We start from the raw sequence: 12,951 nt of genomic DNA, 5'->3' as shown, positions 1-12,951 counted from the left end.
CAAAGTTAAACTCGTAGAAACAGAGTAGAAAAGTGGTTGTCCGGGACTGAGGGTGTGGAAAATAGGGGGAAGTTGGTTAACGGGAACAAACTTTCAGCTGTAAGATGAATAAGATCTGAGGATATAATGTAAAACATGGTGACTATTGTGATAACACTGTATTATATCATTGAAATTTTCTAGAGAGTAAAACTTAAATGTACTTGCCCCCCCCAAAAAAGATAAATATATGAAATGATGGAAGTGTTAATTAACTAGACAGTGAGACTCCTTTTATGATGTAAATGTATATCAAATCACCATGATGTACACTTTAAATATCTTACAATTTTATTTGTCAGTTATACCTCAATAATGCTAAAAAAAGCAAAACAAAATGCAAAAACTGTAATACTTAATGTTTCTGGTTTATAAATAGTTCCATTTGACTGCCTTAAAGGAGGCTAGCTTTGTCCTCATTTAACATCTTTGTACTTGGGTTGTTGGTTTAATGGGTTTTTTTCTGATACTCTGCTCTGCATATAGTGGGCACCCAATGAATGTTTTTCAAGGAATTAATAATGAATCAAAGAAACCTATTCTTAAAAAATAACCTAATTTTGCCTATTCTTTCCTCTAAAAGTGATTTAACTCTAAGAATAGTGACAACTCCTCTAGTAGAACTATAATGGTAAGAGAGAATACAGACTTAAAACTCGTACTTTCATCATCAGTGTGGAGTCATCCCCACTGGCTCTCTTATTTTTTTTTTTTTTTGCGGCACGCGGGCCTCCCACTGTTGTGGCCTCTCCCGTTGCGGAGCACAGGCTCCGGACGCGCAGGCTCAGCGGCCATGGCTTACGGGCCCAGCCGCTCCGCGGCATGTGGGATCTTCCCGGACCGGGGCACGAACCCGTGTCCCCTGCATCCGCAGGCAGACTCCCAACCACTGCGCCACCAGGGAAGCCCTGGCTCTCTTATATTGCTGGCCACACTTTACTGTAACCATGTCCTTGTCTGCTTTCCCCACTAGGTGGTTTCAGGCAGGAGCTGTGACTATTATTTATCTGGTTGGCCCTTAGATGTGGAGGGTTGTGTTAAACTTACTCTTGCCTTCATGACACATGGATCTGGGCAAGGCCATACTCCTATTTTTATTCCTTTATTAAATTTTATGTTTACTTCCTTTTATCCCCATACCCTCCTTCCATCCCTCTTTCTCCTTAGGCTGCCATTGTGCTGTGCTTAATGTGTATCTTTTTGTTTTATGTGTCCTTGCAAAATGCAGTATTGTATTTATGTGTCCGTGTATTTTTAGGTTGTGTGAATTGATATTGTATTTTATTCTGCTCCTTACTTTCAGTTTTGAACACATATATTTAAATAAGGTGCCTCCATGTTGCCTCCCGTGTACATCTAATTGGCATCTAACCGCTGCACAGCCCTCTGTGGTGTGTGACCACCCCCCCCACCACATGTCCTTCCTACTCCAGAAGCTTCTGTGTCTTTATACCCAGCTCTTAGCACAATTCATAAACATTTGCTCAATGAGTGAATGAATGAGTGTGTGTTTTTTTATTTTGAATTTATTTTTTTATACAGCAGATTCTTATTAGTCATCCATTGTATACACATCAGTGTATACATGTCAATCCCAATCTGCTAATTCATCACGCCAACCCCCCCACCCCTTGCTGCGTTCCCCCCTTGGTGTCCATATGTTTGTTCTCTACATCTGTGTCTCAATTTCTGCCCTGCACACTGGTTCGTCTGTACCATTTTTCTAGGTTCCACATATATGTGCTAATACATGATATTTGTTTTTCTCTTTCTGACTTACTTCACTCTGTGTGACAGTCTCTAGGTCCATCCACGTCTCTACAAATGACCCAATTTCATTCCTTTTTATGGTTGAGTAATATTCCTTTGTATATATGTGCCACATTTTCTTTATCCATTCATCTGTCGATGGGCATTTAGGTTGCTTCCATGACCTGGCTATTGTAAATAGTGCTGCAGTGAACATTGGGGTGCATGTGTCTTTTTAAATTATGGTTTTCTCCGGGTATATGCCCAGTAATGGGATTGCTGGGTCATATGGTGATTCTATTTTTAGATTTTTAAGGAACCTCCATACTGTTCTCCATAGTGGCTGTATCAATTTACATTCCCATCAACAATGCAAGAGGGTTCCCTTTTCTCCACATCCTCTCCAGCATGTGTTGTTTGTAGATTTTCTGATGATGCCCATTCTAACTGGTGTGAGGTGATACCTCATTGTACTTTTGATTTGCATCTCTCTAATAATTAGTGATGTTGAGCAGCTTTGCATGTGCTTCTTGGCCATCTGTATGTCTTCTTTGGAGAAATGTCTATTTAGGTCTTCTGCCCATTTTTGGATTGGGTTGTTTGTTTTTTTAATATTGAGCTGCATGAGCTGTTTATATATTTTGGATATTAATCCTTTGTTATTGATTCGTTTGCAAATATTTTCTCCCATTCTGAGGGTTGTCTTTTGGTCTTGTTTATGGTTTCCTTTGCTGTGCAAAAGCTTTGAAGTTTCATTAGGTCCCATTTGTTTATTTTGGTTTTTATTTCCATTACTCTAGGAGGTGGATCAAAGAAGATCTTGCTGTGATTTATGTCAAAGAGTGTTCTTCCTATGTTTTCCTCTAAGAATTTTATAGTGTCCAGTCTTACATTTAGGTCTCTAATCCATTTTGAGTTTATTTTTGTGTATGGTGTTAGGGAGTGTTCTAATTTCATTCTTTTATGTGTAGCTGTCTAGTTTTCCCAGTACCACTTATTGAAGAGACTGTCTTTTCTCCATTATATATCCTTGCCTACTTTGTCATAGATTATTAGTTGACCGTAGGTGCGTGGGTTTATCTCTGGGCTTTCTATCTTGTTCCGTTGATCTATAATTCTGTTTTTGTGCCAGTACCATACTGTCTTGATTAATGTAGCTTTGTAGTACAGTCTGAAGTCAGGGAGTCTGATTCCTCCAGCTCTGCTTTTTTCCCTCAAGACTGCTTTGGCTATTTGGGGTCTTTTGTGTCTCCATACATATTTTAAGATTTTTTGTTCTAGTTCTGTAAAAAATGCCATTGGTAATTTGATAGGGATTTCATTGAATCTGCAGATTGCTTTGGGTAGTATAGTCATTTTCACATTATTGATTCTTCCAAGAACATGGTATATCTCTCCATCTGTTTGTATCATCTTTAATTTCTTTCATCAGTGTCTTATAGTTTTCTACATACAGGTCTTTTGTCTCCCTAGGTAGGTTTATTGTTAGGTATTTTATTCTGTTGCAGGTATTTTATTTTCGTTGCAGTGGTAAATGGGAGTGTTTCCTTAATTTCTCTTTCAGATTTTTCATCATTAGTATATAGGAATGCAGGAGATTTCTGTGCATTAATTTTGTATCCTGCTACTTTACCAAATTCATTGATTAGCTCTAGTAGTTTTCTGGTGGCATCTTTAGGATTCTCTATGTATAGTATCATGTCATCTGAAACACTGACAGTTTTACTTCTTTTCCAATTTGTATTCCTTTTATTTCTTTTTCTTCTCTGATTGCTGTGGCTAAAACTTCCAAAACTATGTTGAATAAGAGTGGTGAGAGTGGACATCCTTGTCTTGCTCCTGATCTTAGAGGAAATGCTTTCAGTTTTTCACCATTGAGAATGATGTTTGCTGTGGGTTTGTCGTATATGGCCTTTATTATGTTGAGGTAGGTTCCCTCTATGCCCACTTTCTGGAGGGTTTTTATCATAAATGGGTGTTGAATTTTGTCAAAAGCTTTTTCTGGGGCTTCCCTGGTCGCGCAGTGGTTGAGAGTCCGCCTGCCGATTCAGGGGACATGGGTTTGTGCCCCGGTCCGGGAAGGTCCCACATGCCACGGAGTGGCTAGGTCCGTGAGCCATGGCCGCTGAGCCTGCGCGTCTGGAGCCTGTGCTCCGCAATGGGAGAGGCCACAACAGTGAGAGGCCCGCGTACTGCAAAAAAAAAAAAAAAAAAAAAAAAAGCTTTCTCTGCATCTATTGAGATGATCATATGGTTTTTATTCTTCAATTTGTTAATATGGTTTGTCACATTGATTGATTTGCATATATTGAAGAATCCTTGCATCCCCGGGATAAATCCCACTGGATCATGGTGTATGATCCTTTTAAAGTGTTGCTGGATTCTGTTTGCTAGTATTTTGTTGAGGATTTTTGCATCTATAGTCATCAGTGATATTGGTCTGTAATTTTCTTTTTTTGTAGTGTCTTTGTCTGGTTTTGGTATCAGGGTGCTGGTGGCCTCATAGAATGAGTTTGGGAGTGTTTCTTCCTTTGCAATTTTTTGGAAGAGTTTGAGAAGGATGGGTGTTAGCTCTTTAAATGTTTGATACAATTCACCTGTGAAGCCATCTGGTCCTGGACTTTTGTTTGTTGGAAGATTTTTAATCACAGTTTCAATTTCACTACTTGTGATTGGTGTGTTCATATTTTCTATTTCTTCCTGGTTTGGTCTTGAAAGGTTATACCTTTCTAGGAATTTTCCATTTCTTCCAGGTGGTTCATTTTATTAGCATAGAGTTGCTTGTGGTAGTCTCTTAGGATGCTTTGTATTTCTGTGGTGTCTGTTGTAACTTCTTTTTCATTTCTAATTTTACTGATTTGAGTCCTCTCCCTCTTTTTCTTGATGAGTCTGGCTAATGGTTTATCAACTCAAAGAACCAGCTTTTAGTTTTATTGATCTTTGCTATTGTTTTCTTTATTTCTATTTCATTTATTTTTGCTCTGATTTTATGATTTCTTTCCTTCTGCTAACTTTGGGTTTTGTTTGTTCTTCCTTCTGTAGTTCCTTTAGGTGTAAGGTTAGATTGTGTTTTTGAGATTTTTCTTGTTTCTTGAAGTAGGCTTGTATAGCTATAAACTTCCCTCTTAGAACTGCTTTTGCTGCATCCCATAGGTTTTGGATTGTCCTGTTTTTTTTTTTGCGGTATGCGGGCCTCTCACTGTTGTGGCCTCTCCCGTTGCGGAGCACAGGCTCCAGACGCGCAGGCTCAGCGGCCATAGCTCAGTGGCCCAGCCACTCTGTGACATGTGGGATCTTCCCGGACTGGGGCACGAACCCGTGTCCCCTGCGTCAGCAGGTGGACTCTCAACCACTGCACCACCAGAGAAGCCCTGGATCATCCTGTTTTTGTTGTCATTTGTCTCTAGGTATTTTTTTATTTCCTCTTTGATTTCTTCAGTGATCTCTTGGTTATTTAGTAACGTATTGTTTAGCCTCCATGTGTTTGTGTTTTTTACATTTTTTCCCCTGTAATTGATTTCTAATCTCATAGCATTGTGGTCAGAAAATGTGCTTGATATGATTTCAATTTTCTTAAATTTACTGAGGCTTGATATGTGATGCAAGATGTGATCTATCCTGGAGAATGTGCCGTGCGCACTTGCGAAGAAAGTGTAATCTGCTGTTTCTGGATGGAATGTCCTGTAAATATCAATTAAATCTATCTGGTCTGTTGTGTCATTTAAAGCTTCTGTTTCCTTATTTATTTTCATTTTGGGTGATCTGTCCATTGGTGTAAGTGAGGTGTTAAAGTCCCCCACTATTATTGTGTTACTGTTGATTTCCTCTTTTATAGCTGTTAGCAGTTGCCTTATGTATTGAGGTGCTCCTATGTTGGGTGCGTATATATTTATAATTGTTATATCTTCTTCTTGGATTGATCCCTTGATCATTATATAGTGTTCTTCCTTGTCTTTTGTGACATTCTTTATTTTAAAGTCTATTCTATCTGATATGAGTATTGGTATTCCAGCTTTCTTTTCATTTCCATTTGCATGGAATATCTTTTTCCATCCCCTCACTTTCAGTCTGTATCTGTCCCTAGGTCTGAAGTGGGTCTCTTGTAGACAGCATATATATGGGTCTTTTTTTTGTATCCATTCAGCAAGCCTCTGTCTTTTGGTTGTAGCATTTAATCCATTCACGTTTAAGGTAGTTATCGATATATATGTTCCTATTACGATTTTTTTAATTGTTTTGGCTTGGTTTTTGTAGGTCCTTTTCTTCTCTTGTGTTTCCCACTTAGAGAAGTTCCTTTAGCGTTTGCTGTAGAGCTGGTTTGGTGGTGCTGAATTCTCTTAGCTGTTACTTGTCTGTGAAGCTTTTGATTTCTCCATGGAATCTGAATCCTTGCCGGGTAGAGTAATCTTGGTTGTAGGTTTTTCCCTTTCATCACTTTAAGTATATCATGCCACTCACTTCTGGCTTGTAGAGTTTCTCCTGAGAAATCAGCTGTTAACCTTATGGGAGTTCTCTTGTATGTTATTTGTTGTTTTTCCCTTGCTGCTTTCAATAATTTTTCTTCGTCTTTAATTTTTGCCATTTTGATTACTATGTTTCTCGGTGTGTTTCTCCTTGGGTTTATCCTGTATGGGACTCTGTGAGTGAGTTTTGATGGTGTTTAGCAGGGGAAAATCCAGGTAGAAGGGGCAGCAAGGGCAAAGACCTGGGAGAGTAATCAGGGTTTGGGGCATAAGTAGCTGGCATTTATGTGACTCATGTATTTAAGGAGTGGTGGGAAGGCTGAGGAAGGAGGAGGTTGGCTGGATTGGGGGGCGGGGGATTTGGTGAAGCACAGATATTCAGGAGATATGGTAGAGATATCTAATGTAAATATATGGTTAGGGCTCGTTAGGAAAGTAATCTGTAAATCTGCTTGTGAAGTATAGTTGTAACACAAGGGCATACAACATTTCAAATGATGGTCATTTAGTACAGTAGTCTACCCCTGCTTCGAGGGGTGGTTTAACTATTTCTAATTTCCCTCTCATGACTCATTATGGATTTATCAAAATATTTGTTTTTATTCTTGTGCCCTCTTCTACTTTTGAACAAATTATGTTCTCGATCAGCAGCTAGCCAGCTGATACTTAGAACTAAGAAATTTACCCATTGATCAAGATTTCCTTGTCTAACAGATCAGAGAATTAATATACTATTTTTAAAGAGTGGTTTTAAAAGAATTCTTTAAAGAATTAAGCATGCCGTATGTGAAGAAATAAACTATAGAAGTGTCTACTGAAGAACATCTTTCCTTTTTTTTTCAGATTAATGTGTGGAAGACAGAGTTGAATCATGTCTTGCCCTCACCCCTCTATCAAATAGAAACTTGGCTCCAGGGGGTGGAGGAGCTTATAGATGAAGATTTGCCAGCCTCCCAGGATTATTGTGAAGCCATGGCTCTAATGCAAGAGAAAATGACTTTATTCCAGGTTGGAAAAGAAAAAAGAAACATGGAAAAATATGTGCTTTGTTAGGAACTGTTCTTGAGGAAGACGATCCTAGAAAGGAGGGAAGGAAGTATAGTGGGTATTTGAGGATGGTTTAGGTGATTCCCCTGGAGATTTTTGGGTCCCAAAAGATAGCTTCAGTTATTTGACGAGTATTCTGCTAGTTTAAGGTGGAAACAATAAGAAGAGTCCAGTAAAGTCTGGACTCTGTAAAGTCTGGCAGAAAAGGAGAGGGGAGATTGTTTTAAAACATAGAAGATTGGGTTCTCACTAAAATGATATGAAAGAATTTGATAGGTGAGATTTATAGCATTTGAGCCCACAAAGGAATGGAAAATACATCTGAAAACAAAAGATTTTGATAAAGCTGTTACCAGAGAAACTGCAGTCTGCCTCTCTGTAAAATGGTCCAGTTTAAAACATTTATGATGAAAATATTTATTTACAACATTTTAGTTAAAAATGAAAGGGCTTTATGATTTTTGTTTTGAAAAAAGATGCAATGCATGCTCAGAGCAAATGAGATTAACAAGTCTTCAATTACAGCGTTTGGCAATAAATCTGGTTATATCATGCTAAATTTCTTTTCAGAGTCTGATGGATAAATTTGACTGTCATTTGAATACTCTCCTGACATTTGAAAATAGAGATGAAAAACATTTGCCATTGGTACCACCTAACATATTGGAGGAAATGAAAAGACGGTTTGTATCACTACCCTTTCACAACTGCTGAGACCTTTGTGTTTGAGCACTAACATGCTATAGGGACCAGAAAATACAGATTTTTCAATAATTTCTGGTAATAGGTCTTTAAGTCTTGATAACAGTTCCTTCATGTTTTATGTAATAGTAACATTATATCATGCTAACATACTTCCTCTTTTATTGCCTGGTAGTATATGGTGGTGGAAAAAGTTCTGGACGTATAGTCAGAAACAGCTCTTTATCTTGGTTGTGGCCAAGTTACTATGTCTTTCTGTACGTTTCCTCATTTGTAAATACAGAGTAATGGTAATCACTCTGTTCATGTCTCACAAGGATACTAGGTGACATGAGAGGAGGTATATGAAAGCACTTTATAAACTCAAAAAAACTACAGATATGAAGATTGTTTAATTTGTGATTGTCCACATCATCTTCTCTTTTCTCATTATTCATAAGCAGCTTATTAGAATGATATTAAGAGGGTATTAGCCTTAATAATGAAAGCTGTTGAAGTGAAATGTTGAAATTACAGTTGCATTAAGTTATATGGAAGTTTTCAAGTTTAGTAAAGTATTTTAGAGATTAACATTTTATTATAGAATTTCTCAATAGGGGAATAGTTTCTTCAGAAAATGTTCTGTTAGATATTTTTATCTTAGAAATAGCTGTTTTATATCTAGTCACAATGTTTGTTTTACTTTGTTTAAAAAAAAATATGAGGATTCATTTGAGTTCCATGTGTTTAAAAGAAAAAGTTAAAGCCCCAATATTTTTGAAAATGCCAAACGGATTTCTCACATTTGGCCAACAATATTAAATTAAATTCTAAAACCTGCACTATCTTCCAGAATCAACAACATTTCGGGGGAAAAATTCATTCCACTTCTAGAATTTCATTACTATAAGTGCTCAGTTCTTGGTTTGCTAGATGAAGTGAAATCAAAATTGGTTGTTTGGAACATCAAATACGGGAGCAAAGAATCTGTGGAATTATTGCTGGAAGACTGGCATGTAAGCTGCTTTATTTCATGTCTCAGACAACTGTTCTCCATGGTGCTGGATTTGCATTTTTCCTTAGCACAATTTCCCTTACCTTTTCAGGTTTTGAGATGAGTTTTCTTGGTAGCTTTCATTAGCTTAAACATTGCCTAGAGAAAAGAATTACCGGTAGGCAAATAACAGACACTGGGAAGAGTAAGAAAGAGAAAACATTATTTAGCACAACAGAGGAGATTGAGTTAACCGGACTAAGTTACATAATAGAGAAAGTTTCAACGTTATTTCCTTTAAAAAAATTCCTACTTTCACTTACTGGACATCTTGTTTAATATTTTTCCCCACTCAGATTTATGGTTTTAGTCAAAAATTAAATTTTTCTTCGAACATTTTAATCATAGCCTTTCAAGTTTTAAGGGTGGGAAAAAGAGTGTGTTTTGTCTTGAGGCTTTCTGGGGGAGGGGGTTTAGCTCTTGCAATTTATAGGGAAAAAATGTTGCAAATGATTTAAATGTGTGTGTTTATTTGGTAAATTAACACTAAAGCAGACTGGCCGTTTCATTTCTACAGTTAGGCCTTATTATCCTTCTTTCTGTTACTCTGTCTTTCTTTTTTTTTTTTTTTTGGCCTTACTGCGTGGCTTGCAGGATCTTAGTTACTCGACCAGGGATTGAACCTGGAGCCACAGCAGTGAAAGCACTGAGTCCTAACCACTGGACTGCCAGGGAATTCCCTGTTTCTCTGTTTTTGGAATGAGGGCCAAAAAGAAAAACCCAAGATTGTAAACTTCAGTGTAAAAATTGGAAAAACATGATGAAGAAAGATTTATTTACAATTTATGATTTAAATACTGTACATTCCTAAACAGGAATCATCATTCTATATTAGATTAGATTTTGAATATTTTAATCTATTTTTCCTACCTTGATTTTTCATTTTTCCATTTGAATAATCATACCATTGGCACATAAGTGTACAATGAGTTTTTAATTAACTGTATTTTTCCATAGATTTTACTAGCTTAATGCACATAATAACTTCGGTAATAGTATTTCTCAAGAGTTTTTGTGTGATGGATTGTATCTATTTATAACATACTCAACATACCTAATAAAAATTATTCAGTATTAATAAAGGCATATGAGATAAGAGAAGCTGATATAAATTATGCAATATTAATAAATATGTATGGTAGGAGTTGTTGAAATTGCTATAAATACTTGCCTTTTCTCATGAGAGGAAAACCATTTTAGAACTATGTCACTGCATTAAGATAAGCTGTCAGGTCTCATACCTAGATATTGCTTATGTCTCTTAGAACTTAACTATCTCTCTTCATGAGCTACTCTTCTTCTTTTCCTACCCAAATATGTAGTATTAAAACTGTAAAGAAATTTTGGTGCCTAAGTGCTTCATCAATGTGTATATGTCTATCTGGATTTCTTGACACATTTTAAAAAATAAAAACTGTCAATATGTTTTATTTTCATTTTTTCCCCAGAAATTTATTGAAGAAAAAGAGTTCTTAGCTCAACTTGAAACCTCTTTTCAAAAATGTGAAGAAATTCATAAGAATTTGGGTAAAGCTATACAATTACTTTTTGATGGAATGACCATCACTTAAAAATAGCATTTCATTTGTTTTGCTTTCTTTATGTACCTTAATGTTTTAGAAATTGGTTTTACATATGTGTTTTCTTTAGAAAATTCTTGCATCCACTTTTAATATTGTTAGTATACATATTTATTTCACCACTGTCAATTAGTATGCAAGTATTTTTCTTAGCAGTATTATTCTCTTAATGAAAAACTGTTTTCTAAATTACTTTCTTGTTTTGTTAACCTTATAGCTGGAGAATATCCAAATATTAGTAAACAATATACAATGGTGGAATATCATTTTTGCGTGTATAGAAAAAAAATATATAATGTGAAGTCCACTCTACAAAAAGTTCTGGCATGTTGGACAATTTATGTGGAAAAGCTTCGTTTACTAAAGGCTTGTTTTGAGGAAACAAAGAAGGAACAGATGAAAGAGGTATTTTCAGTCTAATGGCACCTGCTCAATTTTACTTTTTTTCATTTTATTTGGAGACTCTCGTTTTCAATACAAAAATGAGAGGCCAGGAACAAGTAAGCATGACTGTCAGAAAAATCCTCCAAAGTTTTGGAAAGGGTTTAGTTTCTTTCTCATATAATTGCTAAAAGGAATTTTTCTCTTTGTTATAGGTTTTACACATATGTGCGCGCGCGCGCACACACACACACACACACACACACAGCTTTATTGGGGTATAATTTACATACACAGTATAGCTTTTGGAAGATATATTGCTAAGTTCCTTGGAAGGGAAATAAAAGATGTGGAGTAGTAGATAGCTTATAGATACATTTAAAATAAATGAATGTTTTAGAAAGTTTTTTTTTTCCATTTGGGTGCATACCTTTCAGTTCTAAAACCTTTCTGACTTTCTGGAGGAGGAAAAACAAAAAAGCTTACTTATGTGGAGAACTATAGAAGAAATTTTGGAGTAATTCACTGTTGTTTTATTTGCTATTTATGTAATAACCTGTTTTATGATTATTCTCTGAGGTAGTTTTTCTTTCTTTCATTTTGTTTCCCTCTGTTGTAAATAAATGTAGGCAGCCTCTCAGATTAAACATTTTCCAAATAGAAGCTAATGTTACTTAACAGAAAACAGGCTGTTCATATGAAAGTAAAGTTTCTGATAAGTATATGAGTACAAAAAGAATATTTGAGTGAATCATTATTTCTTCCTGTCACCTCTGTTGATACCAGAATTTCACATCTTTGGCTTTCAATAGCTCTTCTGTCTTTAAAGTCCTTTTATTAAAATTCACATTTCTCTGAGGAAATAGCACTTTAAGCCTTAGAATTTCCAAACTCTGTGCTGAGGTGACCTGAGTTGCCAAAAAGAACTCTCAAAGTAATTTAAAATTTGAGGGAGACAAAGCAACATCTGTCTGCTGGACACCACACAAATTACTACTAAGTTGTTTGGACCTGACTACTTAACAATGAGAAATGTTAGATAATTCTTCTAGCCTAGGAAATCCATGAAAAAATTACTGAGACATTAAGGGGGCCATGAACTAAAGTCTGAGAACCTTTGCTGTAAGCTCATTAGCCACTTAGAAAGAGAAGATCAGATGCTTCCTGAAAGTCCGGGACCAAGAGTGATAACAGGCAGCCAGCGCCTGCCAGTTAGTGATCAGGGATGAAGCGCTCAACCAATAGGGAGAGTCAAAGTCTCTGCAAAAACCTCACGCTCACTTTTTAAAAAAAAAACTTATTTATTTTATTTTTAGCTGCATCGGGTCTTCGTTGCTGCACGTGGGCTTTCTCTAGTTGCAGCAAGCAGGGGCTACTCTTCGTCGTGGTGTACCGGCTTCTCACTGTGGTGGCTTCTCATTGCGGAGCACGAGCTCTAGGTGTGCAGGCTTCAGTAGTTGTGATGCGTGGGCTCAGTAGTTGTGGAGCGCGGGCTTAGTTGCTTCGCGGCATGTGGGATCTTCCCGGACCAGGACTCGAACCCATGTCCCCTGACAGGGACCCATCTGGAAGGCAGATTCTTAACCACTGCGCCACCAGGGAAGCCCCCCACACTCACTTTTGCTTTACAGTCAACCTTGGTGAAGATCTATTATAAATAATGAAAAGACAAATAGTATGTCATTAAAATATTACATTGATTATATGTTTTGTAGGTTTCCTTTGAGACACTGTCCCAGTGGAATCTAGAACATACTACTTTAAATGAAGTGGGAAATTTCTTAATTCAAGTCAGCAATGATGAAGTTGGATCATCTATTTCTAAAGAACTGAGGAGGCTGAATAAAAGATGGAGAAAGTTTATTACAAAAACTCAGCTTGTAAGTTTTTTTTTGGTAACAGCTTCATTGAGGTATAATTTCCATACATACAATTCACTCATTTAATCTGCATAACT

At 36.7% G+C, this 12,951-nt stretch overlaps 1 protein-coding gene across 1 annotated transcript in view; it reads left to right on the top strand.

Annotated features, from left to right (window-relative positions):
• The window catches only part of SYNE2 (spectrin repeat containing nuclear envelope protein 2), a 329,548-nt gene that overhangs the window by 108,091 nt on the left and 208,506 nt on the right, over positions 1-12,951 (top strand). Inside the window, exons 13-18 of the mRNA XM_060141612.1 lie at positions 7,095-7,259; positions 7,869-7,981; positions 8,833-8,995; positions 10,482-10,560; positions 10,831-11,018; positions 12,710-12,874. Coding sequence (XP_059997595.1) covers positions 7,095-7,259; positions 7,869-7,981; positions 8,833-8,995; positions 10,482-10,560; positions 10,831-11,018; positions 12,710-12,874 — 873 coding nt within the window. The remainder of the gene's footprint in view (positions 1-7,094; positions 7,260-7,868; positions 7,982-8,832; positions 8,996-10,481; positions 10,561-10,830; positions 11,019-12,709; positions 12,875-12,951) is intronic.

Source organism: Lagenorhynchus albirostris, chromosome 1 (assembly GCF_949774975.1).
Source record: "Lagenorhynchus albirostris chromosome 1, mLagAlb1.1, whole genome shotgun sequence".
Lineage (NCBI taxonomy): Eukaryota > Metazoa > Chordata > Mammalia > Artiodactyla > Delphinidae > Lagenorhynchus > Lagenorhynchus albirostris.
The sequence above is the reverse complement of the archived record's forward strand: the minus strand, read 5'-3'. Positions and strand labels throughout refer to the sequence as shown.